Source organism: Phycodurus eques, chromosome 5 (genome assembly GCF_024500275.1).
Source record: "Phycodurus eques isolate BA_2022a chromosome 5, UOR_Pequ_1.1, whole genome shotgun sequence".
Classification (NCBI taxonomy): Eukaryota; Metazoa; Chordata; class Actinopteri; order Syngnathiformes; family Syngnathidae; genus Phycodurus; species Phycodurus eques.
Window position 1 is genome coordinate 26,445,541 of NC_084529.1, and position 15,368 is coordinate 26,460,908.

The window sequence follows — 15,368 nt, forward strand, 5'->3', positions numbered from 1 at the left end:
CTTTGCCGCCTTGTTATCTGTCTTGAAAGGCTGCGAAAGACACAATTACCTAAAGTAATTGGACGCGGTTCTCAAGGAGAGCCTGTTGTACTCGACTTCTTTTCCTTTCGGTATTGTCCCTTTAGGGGTCGCCACAGTGCGTCATCCTTTTCCATGTAAGCCTAGCTCCTGCATTCTCCTCTCGAACATCAACTGCCCTCATGTCTTCCCTCACGACATCCATCAACCTTCTCTTTGGTCTTCCTCTAGCACTCTTGCCTGGCAGCTCCATCCTCATCACCCTTCTACCAATACACTGACTCTCTCTCCTCTGGACGTGTCCAAGCCATCAAAGTCTGAGCTCTCTAACTTTGTCTCCAAAACATCGAACCTTGGCTGTCCCTCCGATGAGCTCATTTCTAATTTTATCCAACCTGGTCACTCCGAGAGCGAACCTCAACATCTTCATTTCCGCCACCTCCAACTGTGCTTCCTGTTGTCTCTTCAGTGCCACTGTCTCTAATCCGTACATCATGGCTGGCCTCACCACTGTTTTATAAACTTTGCCCTTTATCCTAGCAGAGACTCTTCTGTCACATAACACACCTGACACCTTCCTTCACCCGTTCCAACCTGCTTGGACCCGTTTCTTCACTTCCTGACCACACTCCCCATAGCTCTGGACGGTTGACCCCAAGTATCTAAAGTCCTCCACCCTTGCTATCTCTTCTCCCTGTAGCCTCACTCTTCCCCCACCACCCCTCTCATTCACGCACATATATTCTGTTTTACTTCGGCTAATCTTCATTCCTCTGCTTTCCAGTGCATGCCTCCATCTTTCTAACTGTTCCTCCACCTGCTCCCTGCTTTCACTGCAGATCACAATGTCATCTGCAAACATTATGGTCCACGGGCATTCCAGTCTAACCTCATCTGTCAGCCTATCCATCACCACTGCAAAAAGGAAGGGGCTCAGGGCTGATCCCTGATGCAGTCCCACCTCCACCTTAAATTCGTCTGTTGTGCTAGACTACACTTCCTAATAAGTACTACGCCCTGACCCTTTTATTACAAGATATATACAGAAATACATACGGTAAATGTAATAATGCATTGGAATAAAATTCAGTACCTTGCAAAATTGAATTTAATACCTATTGAGTGCCTTTTTTGGGGGCCTCAGCATTCCCCAAAACTCACCAAGTTTTGCACGTGCGTATATGAGTGAATGAAATTTAAATTTTAAGGGTCCAGATCTAGAACACCTCACTCAGTAGCGCTTCCTGGAAAGTTAGAAAGAGCTAGTTTGACCGATCAACGCAGAAAGTCAGTGGACGCATGGAAACATCTCAAGGATCCATGCTCAGATTTGAATAGGAAGCTGGCTATTCAGTTTAAAGCTGAATATCAGTCACACATTTGTGACCCCTGGAAATTTTGAAAAAACAACAACAACAAAAAAACGCACAAAAAAAACACAAACAATCTGCCCCCGAACACTAGTTTCACAGATTGACGCAGAATTGGGTGGACAGTCTTAAGGACCCATGCTTGAACTTGAACAGGAAGTTGCCATTTTATTTTGGAATAGCCATTTTGAGGGCAAATTCCATAAAAAAGCGAACTGGAAAGTTAGAAAAAATTAGCCCCGACACAGTTTCACCAGTTGACACGAAATTAGATGGAAATGTCTCTCGTAACAAGGATGCATGCTTGAAATGGAGCAAGAAGTCGGCCATTTTGATTTGAAGCAGCCATTTTGGGGCTAATTGCATGAAAAAGTGGTCTGCAAAGTTCAAAAAAATTCCAGGCCTTGTACTCTGATGAGTTCTGACTAAGGAATTGATTCAAATGAGCCTTAGTCCGAGGCAGCTATCCGAGACAGATGGGCAACGCTGAATGGCCGAGCTATTTTTCCCAACGTCATCTAACGTGGGTGAAGCACAGCAGCAAAGTTTGACGATCATTTTGAGGATTCGCCATGAAAAGGAAGGGCCACATAATGATGCACTCAGTGATGCTGTCTGCTTTTTTTTCTTGTTTTTACAACAGGTGCTCTAATACAGTGGTCCTCAACCACCGGGCTGCGGACCGGTACCAGGTATCGGTTCTTTATAGTTTTTTTGGAAACAAAAGCTTTTGATTTGGATCTTGTGTGTCCACCTGTGATGTTTTACCAGAAGGGGGGCAGAGTAAAGTTGTAGACTGCTAAAGTTAGCTTCTGCTGACTGGTTTTGTACGTTGAAAAAAAAACGCATTGTACCGCTTCATAGCATTTACTGATTGACGGTAATGGTCTTTGTGGGCTTTATTGACAATAAAGTGTAAGAATCACAACTTTAAAACCACGCTACGATTGCTTTGTGCTCGTCATTCCACTCTCCATTACCGTCGTGCTAACAACAAACACAAGACTGGGAGGATGATCTGAGACTTGCAGGTATAAAAAAACATTTCGCAATCCAAATAGATAAATACATACAAAATGCTTATATTGGAGTGGAAATATGTGTATATATCATAGAATATTTTGCCTATGATATACTAAGAGTCTGCGCGCTATCTTCATTGGTTGGGCGGAGGTGTCGTCCATAAACTTATACTTCTGATTATGAGCCACTCCTTCTGACTGGCCGTCACCACGATACGCACACACTCCACGTCAAAACTGATCTTGTGGTCGACGTCCCTGACCTCGATATTGCCATTCTTAAACTCCCCCACGGTGATGTACGAGGAACACTGCTTTCCCTTCTTGGTGCCCACCAGTTTCTCACCGACTTCCAGAGCTCCACGCTGCAGGATGTCGTTTCGTCGGTCGTCAGATCCGGTGGCGATCTTGATCCTGCTTATCTTGGCAGACTTGTTGAAGACCACCACGAAGAAGTCCCCGGTCGATGGGGGCTTGCCCCAGAAGTACTCATCCACGGCGCTGTAGGCCTTGGCGGCATCATAGCTCTCAAAGACATCGATGTTGGTGTAGAGGCGGGCCGGCGGGTTATCAGGAATGTCTACCGCGTCCTCCTCGAAGTCGTCATCCTTCAGCTTGTTCTCGGCACCCTTGTAGGACGAGTAGTAGCCCATGTGCTGGAAGAGCGACGGCTTGAAGCGAATCACGTCCTTCTGGGCCAACAGGCCGCGGAAGTGGATAAGCAGCCAGTCGCACGGCATCTCCTGGTAGAACATGAGCAGGAAGTGCGCCAGGCGCGGCAAGTCCCGCGCGTGGTAGAGCTTCCCGATGTAGCCCAGCTTGGAGAACTCCAGCATCACCCAGTAGGAGCCCTCCCGGGAGGCGATCACCTTCTTCAGCGCCGTCAGGAAGTTACGAGAGCAACGCACGTCGTCCTCCAGCATCATGTAGAAGTCTGAGAGGTTGGTACAGAAGTTGAGCAGGAAAGCGTAGTCCACGTTCTGCTTGGAGCGGAAGCGCACCCGGTCCTCTGGGTCGTTGTAGTTCCTCTTCAGGCCGTCTAGGGACGGGTAGTACTCCTCGGGAGCCTGGATCACCAGTAGGCGACCGGCGATGATGTGGTGCGAGAACTTGCGGCTGATTTCCTGCAGCAGGTTCTCGCACCACAGTGAGTCGAAGTCGGCCAGGTGGACAACCACCACGATCTCCTTCAGCTCCTCGTAGCTGGACTGGTCGAAGATGGACTTGATGGTCTCCATAAGGTAGTTCCCTCGCTTCCTCTTCACTGAGGACAGCCCGATGGTCAGGTACTCTAATAATGACAAGGAACAAGTCATGCTAATCATGTTTTTACGGTTTCACAGTGAAGATTAATGAAAAGCTAGACTGGACAGTTGAGTAAATCTGGTTCAATCTAGTACAGTCCTACATGGTACGATTGGTGTTCCTTTTACAATTGGTGCAAATACTATGATCCAACCCTGAAGCACACCAAACAAGTGAACCCTGCCCGATGGTCAGGCACTCTGATGATGACAAGGAACAACTCATGCTGATTATGTTTTGAAGTTTTTTTAACATTTATGAGGAACCACAATGCACAGTAAGGTAAATCTGTATTTTTTTTCTTTCCTTTAACCTGTTCTGTTTGTATGTTAGGTCAAGCAGAATGGAGAATCTGTATCCCTTTTAAGCCAAAACAGTTTTACTGTGCAACAGTGGAGTAAATCTGGGCCTACAGTGTACAATTGTGTTTTCCATTTCGTGCAGACTCTATGATTCAAACCTGGGTTTTCATTAATTAATTTATGAATAATAAAAACTGAACAATTTCATATATCATCTTTAAAAAAAAAAAAATTGATGACAAAACACAATTAGTTAATGACACTTTACCAGACTTGCTTTACATCGCAAAATATTTTTAACAAAACTTGGAACATACTTTTGCGATTGAGCGGAGTCCCAGCCAGGTAGCGATACGTGACGTTGATGGATCCCGAGAAGTTACCGAGGTCTCGGAAGGTGTGCACATATCTCTCTGCGCTCGGGGCGTGGGCCGACGTCTCCCTGAGCTGCCTCTTATCTTCTTCCTGGGAGACAAGGTGGAGCATTCAGCGCTAATAAACACCCAAATACGCACACTCAGAAAGGGCATTGGAATTACTAACCAGCACGTATCCGTCTTCAATGTAGAGGTTGAGGAAGAGGAGGAGGGTGATGAGGACGCCGAGGAAGGGGATGGCCGAGCGCTTCCTCAAACACCTCATCTTGTCCAGGGACTTCCACAGCAGCCTCATGGTCAGCTCACCTGCAGGGCACACGTCCCGATAAATGTTAGCATCATACTTGAGTGCAGGGGCTGGCCAGCATACTCCCAAACAAATAATGTCACAAAAAGTGAGTACACAAGTTAACCTTCTGCCATCAAGTGGAAGAGTATTTAATTGTTCTGCCTGTCACTATACAATACATCCGTGGCATAGATAGATCAGCAAAGATACGTTATTTGTCATAAATAGCTAATAATTAGTAAGTAAGTCAAATCCGACAATTTCTCTCGGCACCCAAATGCATCACGGCACGCTGGTTGGAAATCACTGCACTACACAACACGTCCAGCAACACCTGCGGTATAAAAGGCATTCCACTCTCGAGATCCCACTATACTGTTCATTATTCAACAGCTTCCATAATTAACACAATCATAACCTCCCCTCAATGCTATATCCTTGTTGTGTGTCACAATGATGACGGCAACAACACAAAATAACATGAGGCTCATGTGTACTATGCGGCTTATATGGGTAACTCCTGTAGTGTGGTGGCAATGATGCCCTGGTGTTGCCATAGCGACCATCTTCTTTCCTCCTAGCCAGAAACTCAGCTGAATGACAAGACTGCACGTCCCGCTTATATTCCTGGAATGGTAGAATAGCTATAAATTCCCAGGATGCATTACCGTCTCTGTGTGTGTGTGTCTTCATTCTAGTGGCAGTTGTCCAGCCTGCCAACATGGACTAAAGTGTCTTTTAATGGATGCGTCCTACTGGCAGTCATACTGGCTGGGATGTCAGCACCGCCATTTTCTCGGGATGCTGCACACTTCCAGCAGCAGGTTGTTAAGTGTGTGTGTGCGTGTGTTTGTGTGCGTGTATAACCTTGTGTCAAGCGGAGCACATAAACCACAGCGTCGCCTCTCAGCTGGCTCGTTCACAGCCATTAACAAGTCCACACTCTTTAGTCTGTCCATTGAACGGGAGGTGAGAGCTCGCCTTTTAGTTGCATGGTTGGTTTATTAGCTCCTTGATTGCTTTATTAGTTAGTTAGTTGGTCAGTCACCTAGTTGGTTTCTTGGTTTTCTCATTTGTTTGCTCATGTATTATTTTGTCTCTCAACCAGTTAGTAAGTAATTTAGTTCCCTGGTTGGTAAGTTAGTTGGTTGCCGGCTCGTTCAGTTACTTGCTTACTTCACAAGTCAGTTTGTTAGTTATTTGGTCAGTTGGTATCTGTTTTGTTGATTAGTTAGTTAGTTCATTGGACAATTTTTAGTTAGTTACCTCATTGGTTGCTTTGTTAGGTAATTGGTCAAATGATTCATTAGTCTCTTTTTTAGTTGCTAGTTAGTTGGTTCCTTAGTTGATTGGTTAGTTAGTTGATTATTTGGTTGGTTGATAAGCTAGTTGTTTCTTTATTGGCTTGTTTATTAGTTAGTTGGTCAGTCATCAGACAGTTAATAAATGTGTAAGTAAGTAAGTAAGTTAGTTAGTCAGTCATCCAGTCAGTTAGTTAGTTAGTTAGTTAGTTAGTTCACCACCGCCTAGTTTACTACAGTGGAACACAACCACTTATCCTAGTCAGTGCTTGCCTTATATGTCAAAGCAATAATTTTGAAAGGTAACCTTCCAACCTAAATGGCAGTGGTCAGATTGCAAGCTTCTTTCTTAGGTGCATTATCTCAGAGATGTTCAGTTTATTGCTTCAGAAAGCTATATAATCACATAAGTGCATTTTCGTCAGCCTTCTAGCAGCTATTGGCACATTTATTTCATTGCTGTTAAACAGAGATGGCCTTGTGTTGCATGTCCTGTTTTCGACTTTCTATTACCTCGCTAAAATAAATTGAAAATACCCTTGCTAAAATGCCTTTGAATGTGTTGTAAATGACACCCGTGCCACTGTTACGGACACACACACGCCGCTCATACGCACACACTGTTTGAAAAGGTGATCTGTGAGGAGGACTAAGGACAATGACAGCCTGCAGCTCTTCCCCAAAACACAACAACAACATAATCTCTCATCGGTTGCTTGACTATGGGAGATGCCTTGATTAGGAGCATAGAGTACTACAAACATTAAATGAAAAATGAAAGGAATCTGAAGCAGTAAGATATACAATGCTAAGAACAGATGAACAAAAATATAGCAATCCACCCTTTTAGCCCTTGATTGGTTGGTTAGCTCTTTGGTTGGCTATTATTGGTCAGTCTGATAGTTGGTTAGTTAGTTAGTTGGTTCTTTGGCTGGTTAGTTATTTAATTATTTAATTCCCTAGTTGGTTGGTTTCATAGTTGGTTCTTTCTAAGGTTTGTTCGTTAGTCTAACAGTCTAGTCTAGTCTAACATTGGTTGGTTAGATAGTTTGTCTCTTGGTTGGCTCATTAGTTATTTAGTCTGTCGGTTGGTTGATTAGATTGCTTCATTGGTTGTTAGTTGGTTCATTACTTAGCTAGCTAGTCAGTTTGTTCTTTCGTTACACATTTCCTTGGTTTTCAGTCAGTCAGTTACTTCCTTGGTTGGGTGTTTAGTTAGTTAGTTAGTTAGTTAGTTCCTGGGTTGGTTCTTAGATTATTTGGTTACTTGATTGGCTGGTTGGATAATTTGTTCCATTGTTGGGACCTTAGCTAGTTAAATAGATGAATCTTTAGTCGATTTGTTAGTTGGTTAGTTTGTTGGTGGTTTGGTACTTTTAGTGAAAAACTACTTTTAACTACTTTATTATTTTTGATTAAGAGTCATTTTGACCCACCACATAACCGGAGCGTTACTAAAGATGAGGCAGTGAATTAAACGTCCGCATTAAACACTTGAAAGTTGAAGTAAAGACGTCGGTATTTTACAAGAGGGAAGTTGTCCTGCGGGAACACTTTGAACTGGAGCCACACAACGGAGTCACTTTGGAAATCAAAAAGTGTCTCTGACACTTTTCTGATTACATCACGTTTACGTTTCGATTTGGGCAATTTTGAAAAGCTTTGTTGGCACGCCGGGAGGAAACGGGCCAGGCGTTAATACAAACGGGTGGCAGCGGCGACGGCAATTCTCCAGCATTTCATCTTATCTGTTTTCTATTATTTCCCGCGGGGCCCTCTGCACCTCGCAGATACCCGCCTCCGGCGCCAATAATCAATTAAGCGGGCAGATTTGCTGGGCTTCAGCAGTCGCTTTGTGTCAGCACGTCGGCTTTCCATGGATTTCTCCTCCTTGATGAGAGACGCCAGCGCTTTTTATTGATAAGAGAAACGCGGCGCAGGCAGGGGAGGAATAATCAGTGCCTTTCATTTCTGAACGGCCGTTTGGTTAATCATTGAAATTGGTCAAAGAGTCGAGCTTCTTACAGGCTGACGCACAAAAGGAGGAAGTCTTTGCACACTTGGCAGACAACAAGCAACACTAATTAGACACAGCCAGCAGACGGTTAATCTAGTCAGGGTCTACTATCGTCAAGTATTATATCGTCTAGTATTGTCCAGTTGGGATCTAGTATGGTTATATTCTGGGTTTAGTCTAGTTCAGGTCTATGTCTAATGTTGTTCAAGTCTGGGTGTAGTATTGTCCTATTCTAGGTCCAATCCATGTGTAGACAAAGTCTACCATGGGTCTAAGGTGGTTTAGCCTAGTTCAAATCTCGGTGTAATACTGACAAGTGTAGGTCCTGTCGAGGTCTAGTCTGGTTCAAGTCTTGGCGTAGTATTGTCTAGGTACATCTGGGTCTAGTATGGTTCAGGTAAGGTTCAAGACTAGGTCAATTCTAGATCTAGGCTTGTAGAGTCTAGGTCCAGTCTGGGTCTAGTGTGGGTCTAGTATGGTCTAGTCTGGGTCTAGTCTAGATCAAGACTAGTTCTCATATTGTTCAAGTCAAGGTCTATTATTGACAAGTCTGGGTCCAGTCTGGGTCTACAAAGCGTCTAGTCTGGGTCTATTCTACTTCACGTTTAGGTCTTTTCTAGATCTAGGCTTGTAGAGTCTAGGTCCAGTCTGGGTCTAGTGTGGGTCTAGTATGGGTCTAGTCTGTGTCTAGGTTAGTTCAAGTCTAGGACGTGTATTGTTCCAGTCTAGGTCCAGTCTGAGACAAGTCTAGTATCATCGTCTAGGTTTACCATGGCTGTATTCTAGATCTAGTTTAATAATAGTCTAGGCCTAGTATGGTTATAATGTAGGCTAGACTAGGTCTAGTATAGACCATACTAGGTCTCGTCTGAGTCTAGTACAAGTCTAGTCTTGATCTAGCATGTGTCTGGCTATGATCAATCCAGTGTCGGTCGAATCTAGTTGCAATCTAGGTCCATTCTTTGTTTAGTATGCGTTAAGTCCAGGACCAATGTAGGTCTGGTCTGGGTTTAGGTGTTCTTCCAGGCTGCTCCACAGAAGTAATAAGAAACTTTCTCAAACAGCAAGCAACGCTCAACGCTAATTATAAGCAGCAAGCACATTTGTAATCCTGTCAAAGCCAGCGGGCCGTCACGGACCATCATACTTTGGCTTGATGACCTTCCATGGCTACAACTAAGGTTGTTATTTCACTCTCTCTATTCCTAGGATTATTCTCATGAAGCAGAACATCTCTTAATAGACACAAATATGACACTTATTTTAGTGTTTCTGAAGATGCAATGAAATTGGTCTATTCAGGTTCTAGTCTGGGTCCAGTGTGGCTCTAGTAAAGCTCCAGTTTAAGTCATGTACTGTCTGGAAGAATTTACCTCCAAATACCAGATTTATATCATTTCATTTATTCTCATGTTAGAAATCAGTGCATTTGTCAGTTTAGAAAGTCCAGTATGATTTTAGTCTAGGACCAAGCTACGCCTGGACTTGGGATTCGTATGTTCCTAGCCTAGGTAGAGGTATTTCATTAGAGCCAGACTAAAACCCTAATAGGTCATAGTATGGTCTAGTCTCGGTCTAATCTGGACCTTGTATGGTCAAGTATGGTTCTATTGCAGTGCTTGCCCTGGTCTGAAATAGGACTAGTATAGCCCAAGTCTACGACAGCACTTGGCCATGTATGATTCTATTCGAGCTTCTGTTCTCATCTAGTCTATGAATAGTCAGGCCAAAGTCCCAGGACAGGGTCTAGGTCCATTCTAGAACTAGTCAGCTTCAGTATGGTTGTAGGCAAGATCTTGTATAGTGCTCACTTGGTCTAGTATGGTTTTAGTCTAGGACCAATCAAGGACTGGTCAGAAATTAGTTTGGTTCTAGACTTGCTGTGTGATTAGACCCAGACAAGAACCCTAATAGGTCTACTATGACCGAGTATGGTCCTAGAGTAGGTCCAGTCTGGCCCTAGTATGGGTCTAGTTTTGGTCTAGTCCCAGACTAGGTTAATTTAGGCTAAGTCTAACTTGGTGGTCTAGGTCCAGCCTGGGTCTAGTATGATTTTTAGTCTAGTCTAGGCCCAGTATGTTTTTAGTATGTTTTGTATCAAGGACCAGTCTAGATCCAGTCTACCATTAGTTTAGCACTAGTCCAGGTCTGGTATGGGTCTAATGTGGTTCAAGTCCTGGTCTTTGAGTCTGGATGCCCCAGAATGAAAAATGGCCCAGTCCTCTCAACCTCCATGAATCAGGAAGTGTGCTCCAAACCAACAAGCAACAAGAACAACACTCTGGTATCCTGAACTGATCTACTTCTGCTTATTATTTTTTTTTTACCCCGAGCTCATCCCATCCGTGTACCACAGCATCCAGACGGTGTCACCGAGGACCTGAACAGATGTACGAACCTCACCAAACCCCCCAGGCTCTCTACCCCATCGCACATCCTCTCCCACCACCGCCTCCCTGCCACAGCTATTAGAAGCATGAGAAAGTGGAGCTTGTCCCCGAGGACGCCAGCCACCAGTCCACTACATCGCCTTCAGGGAAAACACAAGGCGTTGAGTCCATTGGACCAGGAAATAGTTTGCCACCATCCATCCATTTTCTGTACCGCTTATCCTCACTTGGGCTGCAGGCGTGCTCAAGCCTATTCCAGCTATCTTTGGGCGCAAGGCGGAGTACACCCTGAACTGGTCGCTAGCCAATCGCAGGGCACATAAAAACAAACAACCATTCACACTCACACCTACGGGCAATTAAGAGTTCCCAATTAACATACCATGCATGTTTTTTGGGATGTGGGAGGAAACCGGAGTACCCGGAGAAAACCCACACAGGCACGGGAGAACATGCAAACTCCACACAGGCGAGGCTGGATTTGAACCCGGGTCCTCAGAACTGTGAGGCGGATGTGCTAACCAGTCAACCACCGTTCTACCAGTTTGCCAACATGCGCATGAATTAAATAATACAAATACATATTTTTCATTTGGTTAGGGTAAATCATAAATAATTTTTGAGGTCGCAACAGAATTGTTCTGCCCCTGCCCAGGTCGTGTCAATTGACCTCTTCCTCGCTAAACCAGGAAGTGGCCTACCTGTCGTATGGTTTTTAGGAAAGTTCTAGCCTAGCTATCGTTCAGAAGGCTACAGTAAGTCTAGTATGGCTATAGTCTAGGACCAGTGCAGGTCCAGTCAAGGTCTAGCATGGATATGGTCCAAATCTTCTATGGTTGTAGTGTAGGACTAGCATGCTACTAGTCTACGACCAACTAGGTCCAGTCTAGGTCAAGCGTTGGACTAGTCTAGGTCAAGGATGGCTCCAGTATAGCTCTCATCCTGGTCTAGGCTAGCTCTAGTATGTATCTAGACCAACACAAAGTCCAGTCTAGGCCTTGTACAGGTGTAATATGGTACCATTATAGGACTAGTCTTGGCCATATATGAGTAGCATAATGTTTGCATTTTATGCGGATAAAAAAAACAACAGTTCATGGGCTGATGATTTTTTTGAGGGATCTAAATGACTAGCTTCATCCAGAGCCTGCATTTACCTGAAAGAGTACAAAAAAAACCAACAACAAATCATTATTCTCAATAACTAATCTAACCAATTATTTGTTTTCTTTTTTTTCTAAAAGAGCAATAAAACATACAAAATTGTAAAATGTATCATGAAATTGAACTGTCATTCCTCTGTTTAGGGGCGTGGTTTAATGAAAGGGTCCATTAAGAGCCGCTCTGTTGGCCTCTTAAATGACAGCATGAGAGAATGGAGGAAAAGTCCGCAAGCGATCTTTTCCCCAGTCTCTCGAGAAAAAAAAAGGAAAGCACTTAAAAGCAATTTAGACAGTCAAGGTCACGTCCTGGTCAAAAGAAAAAAAAAAAATGTCTGCAGGCAGCAGACAACATGACAAAGCTTTATCTCCTGTCGACACGCCTGGTGAGGGATGGCGGCCGGCTGGCTTTTCACCAGGAAATGAAAGCAGAAAGCCACAATGAGACGGCACACTGACACCCCGAGGAGGGAACGCAAGCTTGCTCCTCTGGGTGACGATAGTCATAGAGACGGAAATTGGAACGACTTGAGAAAGCAGTACACGCGTTTCTGTCCTGGCTGCTCAGTACAATATGGCTGAAAAGAACAAAAAGAACAGAAAATGCATCGGTACATTAAATATCTTGTTGTTATGCTGCTGATATTTTTTCATCGCCACCCAAGAAGAATACTATATACCAAACTATACTATATACAGTATGTGATGATAACAATGGAACAGGAAAAGAAAGTTTTTAGGATGTGGGAAAGCGGAATGTAAATTTCTGCTCTGGCTGTTTCGTACAATACGTCTAAACAACAAAAAGAGGAAGTAAGCCTTAGCTATGTGAAGTTTTTATGGAAAGCTAAGCGATATAGCTACAATTACAATAAACAAACCAAACTGACATACATTGGTATGTTAGCTATGTTATTTTTTTTATGCCAATTGCAAGGCACCAATAGAAAAACAAAGGACTGGTCACCCACACAAGCACAAGCAGAACATGCGAAATCCATACAGGAAGGCCGCAGCCCAGATTCGAATCCGGAACCGCAGAACATTGAGGCTGATGTGCTGTCCACTAGGGCTCAGTACAATATGGCTAAAATGTCAATTAAAGCCACTGACCACAGTGACCATTTACCACAGTTAAACAGACTTCATTATATCTAAAACCCATGAGAGAGATAAGAATACAGGCCTCGAACCCACAACCCTAAAATGAACAGAGCCGAGCTGGAGTGTACACTACCTTCACCAAGAAGAAGAAGAAGAAGAAGAAGAAGACGAAGAAGAGAAAGCGGAGTAGTGGAGCGTCTTTTCCCGGACGCCGCTGGACTGACGGCACAATATCCCGTACACGCGCCCATGAATCTTTGATGAAGTGCGTTGGCCGGCCAGTGGCTACTAGACACTTAGTGGGCCATCCAATGGGCCTGACGGATCAGTCCTCTCTGCGACCCCCTCCCAATGCGTCCCTCCCCCCTCCTTCCTCTGGGAATCAAACAAACATGTTGTTGTCGAAGTTAGCTCACTCATAGCTTAAAGCTAATTTCATCATGTAGTGATTGCGGGGCATTTATTTACTCAACTTGACTGAGGACCAGACCTCTATTAGGTCTAAGGCAGATTGGGTGGAACAAATGAGTCACATAGCCGTCTTCACAATAAGGCGTTTATTGGAAGGCAGGCCTTTAAACACGGACACATTTCGTGTAATGTACTGGTTTCAAAAATCCGGCCCACCATATCATTTTATGTGGTCCGCGAAAGCAAAGCATGTGCGTACTTTTTTGTTGTTACCAAAACCTATATTAATAGTAACTTGAGCTATAGTTCAATAAACTACAATCCTTGACTTCTGATTTCAAAACGAGTTATTCATCCATTTGTTGTGTATATGTAATAATATGATGAGACTATTAAACATTTATATGGTTTCACAGTCATGACGGCCATCTAAGGGTAAACGTAACTATAATGTGGCCCACGACAAAAATGAGTTTGACACCACTTTAACGGTAGTGGGGCGTTTATTTGCTGAGGTTAAGTGAGGACCAGGCCTCTATTAGGTCAGAGGCAGATTATGCTTCACCATCACAATGGTGATGACATCATCATCATCATCATCATATTCAAAAAACCTCTCTTAGCCAGCATGGGTCGCATCCTGTAAGGCTCGTTATTATCGCCTTGTGCTTGGGGGCATGGCGCAAATTTATAGCAAGCTCTGGCCCGACAGCGACACGATTACACTTTAATTAACAGGAGGTTGTTAATGCTCGCTGACATTCACACTTATAACCTTCGCACCAAGAGCAGCACTCTGCCAAATGAACACGCTCTCAAATCCCCAATGAATAAATTCAATAATAACTTGATTAAACACCCAACCACGGTAAACAAAGAGGTCAACAAAGAACTGCAGTCAAAGCAAGCTGTTGTATTTCCACTAATATATATATATATATATGTATATATATATATTTATCCATCCATCCATCCATTTTCTGAGCCGCTTCTACAATTCTTCAGAGATGTAGTTTTGTGCTCTTATAATTTTTAGTTGAAAGGTTGCAGCTTCCTGTTTTTGTTCCTATTCCTGTTAACTTGATGGGACTAGCTTTTTGTGAATAAATGACTGCGGTCTGGCTAAATGCCACAAGCTTGTGATCGAAAGGTAGGCAGCTTTATCTGTATTGTTTTTTCATGACGCTGTTGTTGGTTTGATGGGACTCTCAGCTGGACCCAGTATTGAGCAGCTTTTTGTGAACAAAGGCCTATGATTTGGATCTATTTTGACAAATCTTCATAGATGTGGTTAATTTGACAGGTTGCTACTTCCTGTTTTCATTCCCAGTCTCGTCGTCTTGATGCACCACCTGTTAGTGGGTCTTAGTTTGATAGGTTTCCATTTCCTGCTTTTGCCCCCATTCTTGTCTGCTTAATAGGATATCTTATTAGGATTAGTTGTTTTTCTCAGAGAATAAGGAATGTCTGTGTCTGTAAATATTGTTGTATCGTCTGTCTACATGTGTTGCTGTACTGTGCAAAGGTTAATCGACAACTAATCGATTATCAAATTAATCAACTATTTTGATGTCTGATTAATCATTAGAGACCCTGTTTAATGTAAAATTGTCCAAATCCTCGTTTCAGCCTCACAACGGTAAATATTTTCAGATTTCTGTAATCATCCAAGAAATTAGACAGATTATCTTTGTGTTAAAATAAAATAAGACATTTGCAAATGTTTGATTTCATGTTGGAAAACAATGATCAACATTTTTTCCCATTTTCTGACGTTGCGGACTAAACCAGTAACTTAATCATAACCAATGTATTAATTTTATGCACTGTTAATTTGAAATAATGTATTGTTTTTGAATAAAGTATTGGAAATTCAGATTCATCAATTAATCCAAAACATAATTGACAGATTAACGGATTATTAAAATAATTGTTTGTTGCAGCCTTAGTTATAACTACTCCAGCATGGATGCTAGTTTTGTTAGCCTGTCTATGGCGTTTGGCCTTGGGTGTTACCATTGAACAAGTGGACTTTCGTAAATTAGCTGGTTTGATAAAATACACATGCAATGATCTTTGTTTAATTTTGAAACATCAACTGGGAATGGCAATAAAGAGCTTGAAGCAAGCATTTGGCCTCTTTGTGAAGAATTGTTCATTATCTGCTGCTTGTTGTCAAGTTATCTGCCACCATTGGACAATGTTTTTTTTTTTTTTTTTTAATATACATTTGTACGTCAGCCAGTGACACAATGCAGAGCAGAACTGCCAGTGCCGCTGTTCCTTCCACGAGGTGTTGCTG

The 15,368-nt window shown here is 43.2% G+C and overlaps 1 protein-coding gene across 2 annotated transcripts in view; it reads right to left on the reverse strand.

The window, feature by feature from the left end:
- Positions 1–691: 691 nt before the first annotated feature.
- The window catches only part of LOC133402757 (alpha-1,3-mannosyl-glycoprotein 4-beta-N-acetylglucosaminyltransferase C-like), a 95,835-nt gene continuing 81,158 nt past the window's right edge, over positions 692–15,368 (reverse strand). For both annotated transcript variants that reach the window (XM_061676862.1, XM_061676861.1), the window contains 3 exons: positions 4,561–4,700; positions 4,335–4,482; positions 692–3,701 (listed from right to left, as the gene is read on the reverse strand). In XM_061676862.1, coding sequence (XP_061532846.1) covers positions 2,545–3,701; positions 4,335–4,482; positions 4,561–4,689 — 1,434 coding nt within the window. In that variant the 5' untranslated portion in view covers positions 4,690–4,700 and the 3' untranslated portion in view covers positions 692–2,544. The remainder of the gene's footprint in view (positions 3,702–4,334; positions 4,483–4,560; positions 4,701–15,368) is intronic.